The sequence below is a fragment of the Trachypithecus francoisi genome, unplaced genomic scaffold (assembly GCF_009764315.1).
Source record: "Trachypithecus francoisi isolate TF-2019V2 unplaced genomic scaffold, Tfra_2.0 Lachesis_group10, whole genome shotgun sequence".
NCBI classification, from domain to species: Eukaryota; Metazoa; Chordata; class Mammalia; order Primates; family Cercopithecidae; genus Trachypithecus; species Trachypithecus francoisi.
The window spans coordinates 128,826,506-128,840,154 of NW_022681455.1; the positions used below are offsets into that span (position 1 = coordinate 128,826,506).

General features: G+C 50.7%; 1 protein-coding gene across 26 annotated transcripts in view; it reads left to right on the forward strand.

The window, feature by feature from the left end:
- BANP (BTG3 associated nuclear protein) overlaps nucleotides 1-13,649 on the forward strand; it is a 127,987-nt gene that overhangs the window by 69,587 nt on the left and 44,751 nt on the right. For 20 of the 26 annotated variants that reach the window (XM_033219287.1, XM_033219295.1, XM_033219292.1 and 17 more), the window contains 3 exons: nucleotides 5,736-5,903; nucleotides 11,027-11,163; nucleotides 13,240-13,311. In XM_033219287.1, coding sequence (XP_033075178.1) covers nucleotides 5,736-5,903; nucleotides 11,027-11,163; nucleotides 13,240-13,311 — 377 coding nt within the window. The remainder of the gene's footprint in view (nucleotides 1-5,735; nucleotides 5,904-11,026; nucleotides 11,164-13,239; nucleotides 13,312-13,649) is intronic. The other 6 variants (XM_033219293.1, XM_033219297.1, XM_033219276.1 and 3 more) reach the window with 1 other exon arrangement.

Here is a 13,649-nt window from a genome sequence, read left to right on the forward strand (position 1 = left end):
AGAGAGCACGACCTTCCCTCACAGCAGCCCTTGAGGGCGGCGGGCGACACCTGCCGGGCTTCCTTCTCTGGAGTGAAATCTGGAGGGAGATTGGAACAGGAGCCCTTCCTTCTCCCTCCACCTCTGGCCAGGCGTACCTGTGTTGCTCATGCTTAGATGGAATTGTTGAAATGTTAAAAGCATTACTTTACCTTTTCTCTCTGTGGCCCAGTTTCATTCTTACTGCTGATTGTTGCTCAAAAAACCAAAACAAATCAAATAAGTGCATGGACCAAACCTCCCAGGCCCCAGCTTGAACAGTGGCAGGAGTGGAATTGGCTGCATCGCCCCACCTCACTCTGCGTTGCTTCAGAGCCCGCAGTGACGCCTGTAGCCTCAGCAGTCAGAGGCCTGCGGCTGTCCTCACTCAACCCAGGCAGCTCACGAGGGAGAAGATTTTGATTCACGTTTCTCCTTATTTGTCAGCAGAAAGATTTTCTTTCTTTTTCTGGAGAAGAAAAGTCTACATTTTGAAACGCACAGTAGGTAATGTCTCTACCACCTTTTCGAAATGAGGTTATGGAAAGAGGGAGGTTATTGCTTTTTGGGGTGTTGGCTTTCTTAGGGTTCCCAAGGTTTGGTGGACCCCCCAAATTTGGGCAGCTAACCAAATTTGTGTTTTATGCAAAAGTAGCATATTATTGCAACTTGGAAAACCTTGGGGCATTTTCCTAAGGAATGTGCTCTTAGGACAGCAGCATTCGCCTCTTTTCTCTGTGAAGAGAAATTGGTTTAGTTCTTAGGATTTGTATCCACGGCTCACGTACGCCTCTGCTTGGACTGTGCATCCAAGCTGGTGACCCTGGATCTGAAGGCTTTTCTAAAAGATGCTGTCTACGGCCGTGCCACCCTGAAGACACCCGATCTCGTGTGATCTAAAGAATGCTACTATGGATGGCAGATCTCCATGAGACCTCCTAGCAGTTACGGAGAGACTGGATTCACTTGCCCAGAGTAAAAAGTTGTACATTCAGGGTTGACCTGTCAGATGATTGTGGTTCTTTTCAGATCATTCACTCTAAGAGCAGGTGGTCCTGGCCCCGTTGTGTCTTGCAGGGTGCCCCAGGTTCCTGTGGCCGCTGGAACAAAGCTCACAGTCTGGCTAGCGTGGAACCCTGCGCAGATCTGGAGGCCAGATGCCTGGGATGAGGGTGTGGGCGTGGCCACGCTGCCTCTGAAGGCCTTTCCTTCTCCCGGCTTCTGGTGGTGGCCACATCCCTCCGATCTCTGCCCGCGTCCCCCACGGCTGTCTTCCCCGTGTCTCCCTCTGTGTCCCTCTCCTTATGAGGACAGTCACTGAATTTGGAGCCCCCTCTCCTGCAGGGTGACCTCCTTGCAACCTAAGGAATCGCATCTGCAGAGACCCTAGTTCCCCTTCAGGTCACGTTCTGGGGTCCTGGGCCAGGACATGAGTTTTGTGGGACACGGGTGGTCAAGTGCTGTCTCTTCTCCAGGCTCTCGGTGAGGCTGCCCTGTGTGTGTCCAGAAGGGCAGAATGTGGACTCCACGCAGGGGCGGGTGTTTGCCATGGGACATTGAGTGCCTCACGGTGACTGAGAGCTGGGAGGAAGGTGTGGTCAGTGTGGGCTGCAGGCAGAAAAGTGAGCGGAGCCGCCTCCTCAGCAGCTGACCCACATGCTGTGACTTGGAGGTGGTCCTGCAGGTGGCTGTGAGGGGTTCTGTTGCTAACAGACTGAGGACAGGTGTCACTCCATCGTTTTTTCTCATAAAGGAATGAGTCAGCAGGCTTGGAGAAGGCGGTCAGCTTGGCCTGGAGGCTGGACATGTGAGGTGCATGGGGTATGGGCTGCGTGTGCTTCCCCCGGGAGGGAGCGTGTCAGCTGGCTTCCATCGGGCAGAGGCTTTGAGACGCCTTTTGTTTTTCTAGGCAGCGCTATCACGTCGAGTCTGTGATTTCAAGAAATCAATTTTTGGCACTCAGTTTTGTGCTGCCTTCCCTTGCACTTGAGATTGCACTAGCAGGGGTGGTGCTCTTCATTCCTTTGTGACTGATAAAGCCCCGTGCCACCCACCAAGGCGCAAGATGACCAGCCCGCCTGGCTCTCTCATCTCGCTTCCCACAGTGCCTCTCATGGCCCCACAGACGGAAAGCTGGGAATCGGTTTATGATTTGAACCACCAGAGTCAGTAACAGGGATTCTGGAAAGTGGGAAGGCAGCTAATGGGGTAATGGGGACTCTTCAGCTCTTTGGGAACTGCAGGACAGCTCATCAGGAAAATAGAGGTGTGGACAGTGGCAGGGGTGCTGCCTGGCTGAGCCTGGAAGGCAAGCCTGTCCCAGCCTCGAGGCGCCTCCATGGGCGTGGTGTGGGGATATGGCGGGGAAGGCAGGGACTGAGGCCAGACAGGGTGTTCCGCTCCTGGGTGACGCCGTGCTGTGGGGATCCCATGAGCCTCAGCAGCTGGATGCCGAGCACTTCTGTTCTTCTTGTGTCCTGGGCACTGCTGTGGGGGAGACTTCTGCCTCGATCGAAGTCCGACTAGGCCTCCTGGCAGCAGGGGCTGCGGGTGCCTTGGGCTGAGGGAGCTCAGGACAGCAGAGGCATGTGTGCGGGGCTGTGCGTGTTCTTCCCATCTCCCCGAGTGCCTCTCATGGGTTCTCAGGATCCAGTGAGGGCCACTGCCTCTCCACCTGGGTGGGCCCAGGAAGCTTGCACTTTAAGGCCGGTGCTCAGTACTATAGTAATTGGACTTGGACACATCACTTCTCCTTTTTCTGGCTTTTGCCTCAAAACCAAAGTGAAAGTAGTGACATTCCTACTTTATGAGGCTTTTAAAAAAAAAATCCATCAAATAACATGAGATCAGATGCTTTAAGTGGAAAATGACAGTTAAATTCAAGGTGATCTTTTGATCCCATCATGATAGGATTTTTCCCGCTCCCTCTGTTACGTGCAGCTGCTCAGTGCTGTCACAAAAGGTAAAGGAATCTGAGCCCCTCACAGACCCTCAGAGCCCCGAGGGCTGCCCAGAAGCGGGCACTTGCCCCAGCTGCTGTCCAGTAGCGTCTTCGGGCGACTCCTGCACCCATCTGTGCATGTTCAGATCCTCCCCCTCCTCACCTACCGTGCTTTGCGGGCAGTGCCTGGGCGGCTGGTCTGTTCTCTGGATCTCCTTGGTGGCCAGCAGGGGGCATTTGCCCAGGCTGGGGCCTGGAGCGTGGATCAGAAGGAATTAGGTAATTTGATGTCTGAGGACAATGGAAACTCCGTGGCAGGTAACTAGATGAATATGTATTTTTTAATTTAAAAGGTATGAGTAAGGGTTTGAACTGGCAACTTGATTTTTACAAAGTTGAATTTAAATGTTAATGTTTTTACTCATTTCTCTTAGCTGTACACCTGGGTGTTTTAGGTATATTTTCTTTCCTGTTACTAACCTGTTCTTAAATTGCGTATGGACTCATTAATCCTTTGAGGTATATGGAAGTTTTCTCCTGGAGTGTGAAGGTGGGAGGATAACAGGAGGGCGGTTCTGAGGACATTTCTTTTTATCGACTCGTGCTCCAAAGACATTGTCCTGCTGGTGGCATGGCTGTTTCTTTTCTTGTCTCCTGGTGGCAGCAGGTGGGCTGCTTTGCATCTAAAGTCAGTAGTTGGGCTCTCCTGAAACTGTTGAAGTGGAGTTTGAAAGCTGGGTTTTACGGTAACTGTGGTGCAACCTCTGGCAGTAGCTGGGCTCTCCTGTAAGGATTTCATTGTGATTTTAATGGTTGGGTTCTCCCATGACCACAGCCAGTGGCTGGCTTCCTCTGTGAGTCACTAAAGTTGCTCAGCCTGGGGCTTCCTGAGGCGTCCCCGTCACCCAGCCAAGATTTGAGGGTGACTCTGATTATTTTAGAGATGACCCGAAAATTGGAAGCCAAAGAGCTTGCTGCTTCACGTATGATTTATTTTATGCGTGAGGATAAAAACGTGCTGGCCAAAACGACTTTAGGTTATTCTTCCCTCTGATCCTACAAATCCCACCCTCCTGGCTGGTTTCTTTTTGTCTATAGCACAGACAGGTTGGTTGTCATTATGCAGAGAGTCAAACGTGTCTCAAGTATCTGCTGATAAAAAAGTCAAGAGGCATGTTTCCAAAACCTGAGGGACTTTTAATACCTAATAGAGTACTTAAAAAAAACCCAAACACTTCTTCCTCTGTTTCGATTGTTTCTACCATTTTAGTCTCAATGGGAACAGATTTTTAGGGTTTGGGCAGTAGAGTCCAGACTTGAGGCTCTTGGTAGTTGAAACAGGACACTTTTCAGCTTCATCTTTTTATTTCTACAATTCTGGATTCCATCCGTGTATTTTCCTGTAAATTAGTGAAGTTGCATGAGCCAGCTAGAGAGGCCAGTGTGTTGAAGAGCCCTTCCCATGATTCCCACATTCGTCATCGCTACAGGGAAGGGGTCCTGTGGCCTAGTGGGAAGTGACTGGGCATGCAGCAGGGCACTGGCTCCATCCTGTCACCTGCTCCGCCGTGGCCTTTGGATCCTCAGTTTTCTCCTTGTTGAATACAGGGCACCTCTGGATGCTACTCACGGCATACTGAGAGCTCTCTGTAGTGCAGGTTGTAGAGAACTGGGGGTCCCGGGACAGTTCTCTGCTGTGTGCACGGTGAGCCCCGGGAAGACGATGCACCTGGCTTTGGCCCCACAGTGAGAGTAGGTTGTGCCCACTCGGCTTGTGGTGTAGGGACTCCAGGGATGAGGATACAGGCCCTGCCCGTGAGGAGGTTGTGCTCTGGTTGAGAAGGCATGATAGAGAGGTGTCGGGAATGACGTAAGCAAGCCCCGTTCTTGAGCAGCCATGGGAGGGTGTCTTACAGTCTCTTTTAATCACTGTTTACATGGGAGCAGCCACTGCGCACGAGAATGTTCTGGGTGCCTGACCCACACGGGTGGACACAACAAAGGCCCCTGTGTTTATGAGGGGGACAGAGTAACAGTACATACGTGAGTTCTCCAAACTGTGTTTGTGAGGGGAACAGAGTAACAATACACACCAAACTGTTTGTGAGGGGGGCAGAGTAACAACACACACATGAATTCTCAACTGTGTGTGTGAGGGGAACAGTGTAAACTGCATACATGAATTCTCCAAACGCTGGAAGGTGGTCAGTGCTCTGACAAAACAAGTGGGAGGAGGGTGGGAGCCCAGGAGGGCGGGAGGGCTGGGTGGTTATCCAGAGGGATGGTGGAGCCAAGACATGAAGGAAGGGAGGGCGGTGGCCGAGCAGGCGTGAGTAAGCAGCGGACCGACAAGTTCTGGTTCAATTGTTGAGGTCCCTGATCTCAACTTCTGGGCATGCAGGACCTTAGGTGCTGCTGTGAGTTCAGGGCAGAGGGAAGTTGGAGCGTGGACGGTTTGGGAAACTTGTGAGAGCCCCAAGTGTGCGCCTGGTGTGGGCAGACCAAGTCAGAGGGATCGAGAAGTTAAACAAATGGAAAGAGCATGTCATGACCCCTTAGGGATCATTTATATCTTATGGGGAGCCCCGCCTGTGGGCCAGCTAAGTGCCTTCTGTGCAGTGGGCCTTTCCAGCCCCTTGTAGGAAGATGGGGCCAGCCTGGCCGGCTGAGGTGTCTGGGTGAGGCCTCTTCAGCGGGCCCCAGCTCTGCAGCCAGGCAGCTCCTGATGGCCGTCCTGAGCAGGCCTCACCGCTTTTCCTTGGATGTGTCCTTCCAGGTCACCTTTTCTATAAATTTGGCATCACGGAATCCGACTGGTACCGAATCAAGCAGAGCATTGACTCCAAGTGTCGCACGGCGTGGCGGCGCAAACAGCGGGGCCAGAGCCTGGCGGTCAAGAGCTTCTCGCGGAGAACGCCGAACTCATCTTCCTACTGCCCCTCAGGTAGGCCTCGTGCCACAGGAGAGGCCGCCCTCCCCTGCTTAGGGCAGCTGGCCTGGTGGCATTTTTAGGGGCAGCCGGAGTGTGGCCGGAGGCTCTAGCCGTTGCCAGGAGCTGAGGCCAGAGGCTTGTGTGGTGCACACAGAGCAGTGGAGCCACAGGACCTGTGCCTGGCCCTGTGCGCCCTTCACACAGACAGCCTCAGGCCTGCTCCAGGCTCCTCCGTGAGGGACAGAGGGCCTGTTGGACCTCCTGGAAGTCTTCTGGATGGGGGCAAGGAGGCCGAGGCCTTTGCGTGTGGCTGCCGGCCATTGTATTCTCACGATTTGCCTGGTGACTCCGGGTGAGGGGTGGGGTGGATTCTGAATGGTGCTTTGTTTTTACTTTGAGTTCATGGCCTTAGTTGGATGTATCCACAAGATAATGGAAGCAGTTCTCTTGCAGTTGCCTCTCAGGCATCGCTGGGGGGATTGTTTCTCCTTGGGAGAATTTTCACTAGGAATGACAATGTGACTTGATACTGCCTTTCACCCAAGACATCTCAAAATATTTTAATAAGTATTTGAATGAAAACTATTCTTTTAAAGCTCCCCACGGTAGCTGCATTGGCAGCGGCTCTTGGAACTTGAGCTCTGATTGGGGCTGGGGTCAGGATGCGAGGGCAGCCGTGGGCAGGGCCAGCTCTCCCGTTCAGTGGCGTCTTTGTTGGCCAGAACCCTTTGTTCTGGAAGGTCCTGCAAGTTACAGACCAGATCACCTGGCGTTCTCCCGGGGTCTTTTTCTGAAGCGGACTTCAGGAAGTGGTTTTCCAGGGCTGTTTTGGTAGTTATCAGATACTCAGCCTCAGCTGCTGCCCAGGGGCTCCAGGATGGGAGGTGGCTGGCCGCAGTGGGCCACACAAGTTGTGTCCCTAAAGCAGCGCTTTCTTGAGTGACCTGTGTTGAAGAAGCTCTTCTATTCTAGGCCTTTCTACTACAATGAGGAATTCTGCCTTGGGACTTTAGAGAGGTAGCAGTCCTGGGGGAGGGGTTAACGGCATTCACTGAAATACCATGTAGCAACGTAACCTGTGGCTGTTGAAATGGGGCTGGAGGAATATTGCTCATGACTTGAATTCTGCTCTTGAATATTCATAGCTAGGCAGAGAGTGGGCGTGAGAACTAGACTTATGGTATGAGACCATTTTTTATTGTAAATATATAGGTGTATGTGGAAGGTGATTAAACATTTATGTGTGATCATTTTTATAGTGCCTGTCTCTAGGTAGTAGGATAATTTTTATTTGTCTCTTTGTCTTTCATCGTAGTTTCTCAGTTAATTCCAGTAAGCACTGCATTTGTTTTATAGTTTTAAAAAATGTTGTTTAAAAGTCAGAGGGGCCGGGTGTGGTGGCTTACGCCTGTAGTCCCAGCACTTTGGGAGGCTGAGGCGAACTGATCACCTGAGGTCAGCAGTTCGAGACCAGCCTGGACAACATTGTGAAACTCCGTCTCTACTAAAAATACAAAAATTAGCCGGGTGTGGTGGTGCATGCCTGTAATCCCAGCTACTTGGGAGGCTGAGGCAGGAGAATCACTTGAACCCAGGAGGCGAAGGTTGCAGTGAGCTGAGATTGTACCACTGCACTCCAGCCTGGGTGACAGAGTGAGACGCCATCCCCCCCGCCCAAAAAAAAAAAAAGAGCCGGGCGCAGTGGCTCACACCTGTAATCCCAGCACTTTGGGAGGCTGAGGCGGGTGGATCATGAGGTCAGGAGATCAAGACCATCCTGGCTAACATGGTGAAACCCTGTCTCTACTAAAAATGCCAAAATAATTAGCCGGGCTTGGTGGCAGGCGCCTGTAGTCCTGGCTACTCAGGAGGCTGAGGCAGGAGAATGGCGTGAACCCGGGAGGCGGAGCTTGCAGGGAGCTGAGATCACGCCACTGCACTCTAGCCTGGGCTACAGAGCAAGACTCCATCTCAAAAAAGAAAAAAAAGAAAAGAAAAGAAAAGAAAAATGTCAAGGAGAGGAGATTTCTGACTTTAGTCAGGCATAGTAGCAGGAACCAGATTGAATTCTCTTGCCATCGAAATCTGGAGAAAAATCTGTGAATTGGCTGTCCTAAGACATTAGACAAGCAGCAGCACAGGACCGTGATCCTGAGAGAGGGAACACCAGAGGAGGGACGGGGGATGCCAGGCAGAGCACAGCTGCATCACCACGTGGAGGAGGTGGGTTGGGGTTGAGAGAGGCTGAGGCAGCTAAAAGTGCAGTCAAGTTCTTAAGAGCAGAGGGTTACACGGGGGCCTCCTTGGGTGTTTGGGGGATTCCAAGGCAGGCATGAGCTGAATGGTTCCGAAGCTCACACCAGGCTGGGTGGCGATTGGATTCGCAGCAGCCGTAGTGGAGAATGCTCAGTGATCAGTCACTGCACTAGCAGGCCACGCCCACTGGTGGCTAACCTATCCCAGAGTAAAGGCGGAGCTTAAAACAGCCTGAGAAAGATCACACTGAACCACAAGTAACAACACTTTTAAAAGAAAGATAACAAAACCTAGACACCCAACAAAGTAAAATTCACCATCTCCAGTATCCAGTCAAAAGTACCAGGAAGCAGGAAATTGTGACCTGTGATCAGAAAATCAGAAGATAGGAAGGGACCATGTCTGGAGTTAACTGACCGGGACATTGAAATTTATTAAATACAGGAAGGGACCCTGGCTGGGATTAACTGACTGGGACATTGAAATTTATTAAAATTACATTCAGGAATTTAAAGGAAAACAGGAACATAGCAAGGAGAGAAATAGAAGACATAAGAAAGAACAATAGGGAACTCCTAGACTTGAAAAGCGAGGAGAGTGATTTCCAGGCTTGCCTGCCATGTGTTTCAGGTACGTGCACTTGGTAAGGTTAGCGGTCTGTTTCATCCAATGGGGAATCAAAACCCAAGTTAAATTACTTGCCAGGACCTTAGTGAGCAAGAAGCGGTTGTTATATAACCTGACGACAGCCAGATATGTTGGCCTGCGTCATTAGGATACTAAAATCTTGAAAGGGTAAATTTAATGAGCTGGAATTTCATAGCTGGAAATGTAGACTCAAAACATTTGCACAGGAGTAGACGGTGGTGTAGCAGCGTGTGAAGCAGAGTGTTGTGCTGGCTGCGCCGGTGTGCAGGACCTTCGTCGGAGCCCGTGCAGTTGGAAGGTGCACTCTGGAGCACACCCATTCTTAGCCTGTCTGCCCTGTGGCCCCAGTGGGGCGTTTTGGAGCCGCTGGGAGGAGCTCTCCAGGGACTGTCAAGGTGGCAGTGGGCTGGAAACCATTGTCTTTGGGGAAACAGTTAGAAATTGAGATTTCACAAGGTTTGATAATGGTTAGATGCCTGGAGAAGCAGCGCATCAGTGAAGAATTAAGCTGGTTTTGTAGGTGTTGAGAGGGTCAGTGGAGGAACAGCAGGTCCGCGGAGGTGGGCTTCAGCCCAACTGGGATTTCGTCATTTTCTTCCTGGGGTCCACAAGGCTTGCTGGAGGACCTATGGTGCTGAGTGCCTTGTAACTGCTCAGGCAGACAGGAACGCACTGTGGAGCGTGCAGCACTGCCTGGGGTGGTTGCTTTGGGACATGACCCACATCTGGAGGTTCTCAGGTGGAGTCAGGGTCTTTGGCTGGAGCCGAGCTCTCCACGTTCAACATGCAGGAGGACCACCTTCGAATCTCATGAAATTCAGATTCTGATTTAGTGTAGCCGGGCAATTTCTAGCATATTGCAAGTATCAACATTTTATTATGTGACTGGGCACAGTGGCTCATATCTGTAATCCCAGCACTTTGGGAGACTGAGGCAGGTGGATCATTTGAGGTCAGGAGTTTTAAACCAGCCTGGCCAACCTGGTGAAATCCCTTCTCTACAAAAAATACAAAAAAAATTAGCTGGGCATGGTGGTGGGCGGCTGTAATCCCAACCACTTGGAAGGCTGAGGCAAGAGAATCGCTTGGACCGAGGAGGCAGAGGTTGCAGTGAGCCAAGATCACACCACTACACTCTAGCCTGGGTGACAGGGCGAGACGGTCTCAAAAAAAAAAAAAGCCAACATTTTATTGTTACTTTAAAAAATGTTTTCAGTGGAATCCATGTACTATGGCAATTTAATACCTACCATTAGCTATTGGTAAAAAATACATGGAAAGTTTTTCTTTTCTCCCCTTCCCTTTCCCCTCCCCCTCCCCCTTGCTCTGTTGCCTGGAGCTAAGTGTAATGGTGTGATCTTGCCTCACTGAAACCTCTGACTCCCAGGTTCAAGTGATTCTCCTACCTCAGCTTCCCAAGTAGCTGGGACTACAAGGTGTGCACCACCACACCTGGCTAATTTTTGTATTTTTAGTAGAGACGGGGTTTTACCATGTTGGGTAGGTTAGTCTTGAAGACTCCTGACCTCAGGTGATCTGCCTGCCTTGGCCTCACAAAGTGCTGGGATTACTAGGTGTGAGCCACTGTGCCCGGCCCTTCTTACTACATTTTTATGCTTATAAGTTTTTTAAAATTAGTTATTATAATTCTCTGCAACAAAGCTACGAGTGTACATTGAAAATTAAAAAGTTTTTCTGCGCTTTTTTTTTCTGCACTCTTAATATTCTAAGTGTTTACTTAGAATAAAATTAAGATTGAGACATCATTACAGTGAAAATTAATACATAGTACATCAAAGCAAATGCATCTCATTTTGATTAAACACAGCAAGTAAAATTTGTCGGAAATGTACCTTTAAGTGTATGGATGAGGCTTTTGTCCTGTTAGTTTAATTATCCATGGACAAATATTGCCAGCCTGAAACAGCTTTTAATGTCCACTTGAAGAGCTTTATTCATTTAAATAAGTTGGGACTGGAAGGGGTTTTGTCACAGCGACATCACTCCACTCTCAGGTCCTTCTGCGTTCCGTGTGGGAAGCCTCAGTTCCTCAGACTCGCTCGTAGCGATCTCTGCAGAAGAGGGGAGACGCAGCGAGTCGAGGAAAAATGAAGCATTTCCTCTTCTCTGCTGTGGGAGTCAAGAGGGAGGGACAGGGGTGCACACATGCTGCAAGAGGCAATGCCTAAGAAACTTCTCGTTCACCCCGTTCACACCTGTCGCCCCCACAGAGCCGATGATGAGCACCCCACCTCCCGCCAGCGAGCTCCCGCAGCCACAGCCGCAGCCGCAGGCCCTGCACTACGCGCTGGCCAACGCTCAGCAGGTGCAGATCCACCAGATCGGAGAAGACGGACAGGTGCAAGTAGTACGTACCCTCTCCACCTCGCACCTTGGGAAAGGGGGCTGCAGGGCGGGCCACGGCAGGGCCATGGCGGCTTCCACCAGTTCCACTGTTTCGGAAGCACAGTGATTGCTTGGGAGGAGGCACAGGGTCCCCATTTAAAGTAGAGGTCGTCATAGCCATGCGCTCTTAATGTTTCACAGGTGGGGGCGGCTGCTGCAGAGCCTAGGGGTTGAAGCACATGGTGGGGCAGGCGCCCAGCTCACCTCAGTCCTGCCAGCAGGCAGGCGGGCAGTCAGCTCCGAGGGTCAGGCTGTGCGGTGGTGCCTGTCCCAGCTCGTGCTCCTGGGAAGCATCAGAAATATTTCTCAGTTCAGAAGCGCAGGCGCCCTCTCCCTGAGGGAAAGAGTCATTTCCTTCTAGGATCAGTGGCAAAAGCTTGAGGTCATTGTTCCCATCAGCGTTTGCCTTGGAGTTACTCAGCACACCTAGGTTGGGCGGGCACTGCCCCAGCAGTGAGTCAATGTCCTGCTTTGCCCGTGCAGAGTTCTCTGTTGGGGTTTTGTGGCCCGAGCTGTGGTCAGCCTGATGCGCTCGGGGCTGGCTCCCGGGTGAAGTCCCCCTACAGACACCTGGATTCTGTGGCGCAAGAGTAGGGGTGGCTGAGAAGGAAGGAAGGCTTTTCTGGAAGCTTTGCTGGGTGACTAGAAATCTTACGTGTACCAGTAGACATCGCCGATGTCTTCAGTGGCACCAGCACCCTTGGGGCCTCTGAAGACAGAGGTCGTTGTGTGCCTCCGTGTCACCAGGGCTTTCTCCTGGAAACAAGGTCCTTCGCTATTGAGAGTGGGGCGTGGCTCTCATCTCAGTGTGGCTTCAGCAAGCTGTCTGGAAGAGGGAAGGCTTCCAGAAAATTCTGGGGCTTTTAGAGGGGGCATTACCCTTGCTCTTCCAAAGGAGATGAGACAGTTATGAATAGTGAATCTTATTTAATAAGCTTATTTATTAATTTGTTTGACATTCACAATGGCAATTCCTCTCATCTTGTTAGTAAGAAGTTCTTTGAAAGAGTTCCAGAGTAGATAACTTTGCCATAAGGCTTACATAGAACATTCTACAGGACTTTAAGATCCATTTTGACTAAGAGATAATTTCAAATAAGATAAGGAGTATTCATTTCATTTATAGGTTTATAGGAATTATTTGTCTGCCTGTATGTATAAACATTGGATTCTTTGACTTTTTTTTTTTGAATCACATTTATTAGTGTTTACTCAAAGTGTTTAAATAGTCATATGAGTGTTTCTTTGATTTGAAAAACGTTGCCTGCCCTGTTGTGAGTGTAGGCACGTGAGGGGCTCCCCTGCTCTAGCCACAAGCTCCATGCGTAGCCTCCCAGCATTCCCAGAGAGCTGAACGGATCATTTGGAAAGAGGTGTCATTCTGATTCTCTGTTTCCCCTCTTTTCTATGTGTCAGGCACATTTTAAAATTTACTTGTTTAGTAACATTTAAAGATGTAAATATCTTTCCTGGGACCTATTGCTCCTTTGTGAAGTACTGGAAGATGTTCTGTGTAGATTACACAGTAGCCCTCCCTTACCCATGCCTCACTTTCCCGGGTTTTAATTACCCATGGTCAACTATGATCGGAAAATATTAGATGAGAAATTCCAGAAATAAACAACTTGTAAGTTTCAGATTGCGTGTTCTTCTGGGTAGTAGCATGATGAAATCTGGTCGTCCTGCTCCGTCCCATCCGGGACGTGAGTCTTTCCTTTGTCCAGCACGTCCAAGCTGTGTGGCACGTGTGGGCAGGAGAAAGCACAGCACATACAGAGTTCAGCACCATCCACGGTTTCTGGTGTCCACGTAGTGGGGGGAGGGGCGCTTCTTGAAACAAAACCCTCATGGATGAGGGGGACTGCTGTGAACCAAAAGCTTAATTTAAAGAGGTGACTACAGACTGTATTGCACTATTCAGGATTCAGTTATCTTTTTGAATTATAAACAGATAAGAACAAACATTCCGGAAGACGTTTCTTGTTTCCTTTGCTTTTGATTTTCTTCTGATGCTTCTTGGTGTCTTCTCTTGCTGCGGATCCCACAGGGACACCTCCACATCGCCCAGGTGCCGCAGGGGGAGCAAGTCCAGATCACGCAGGACAGCGAGGTGAGTCACCTCTGGCCGCAGCACTGTCCCTGCAGGCATGGTGCCCGCATGCTCTCGACCTTCATCGGTGTCACACTGCGAGGGCAGCCGGAAGCCCCAGAAGACGGGGAACGTGGGCAAGGGCTTCAGGACTCTGCTTCCAGAGTGCACGTGGCGGGCCTGCAGTCTCTGTGGCCTCACTGCCTCCCCTCCTGTCTGTTGGTCTCCACAGCATCTGGTCTGTCTTGGTAAAGATCTCCTGGGTTGATGTTTCTGCTCCTGGCTGGAAGTGCCCTCTGAGTACCCTTCTCTCCCTGTCTGGCCCTGTCCTTTCTGTCAGGGGAGGCCCCCAGTATGGC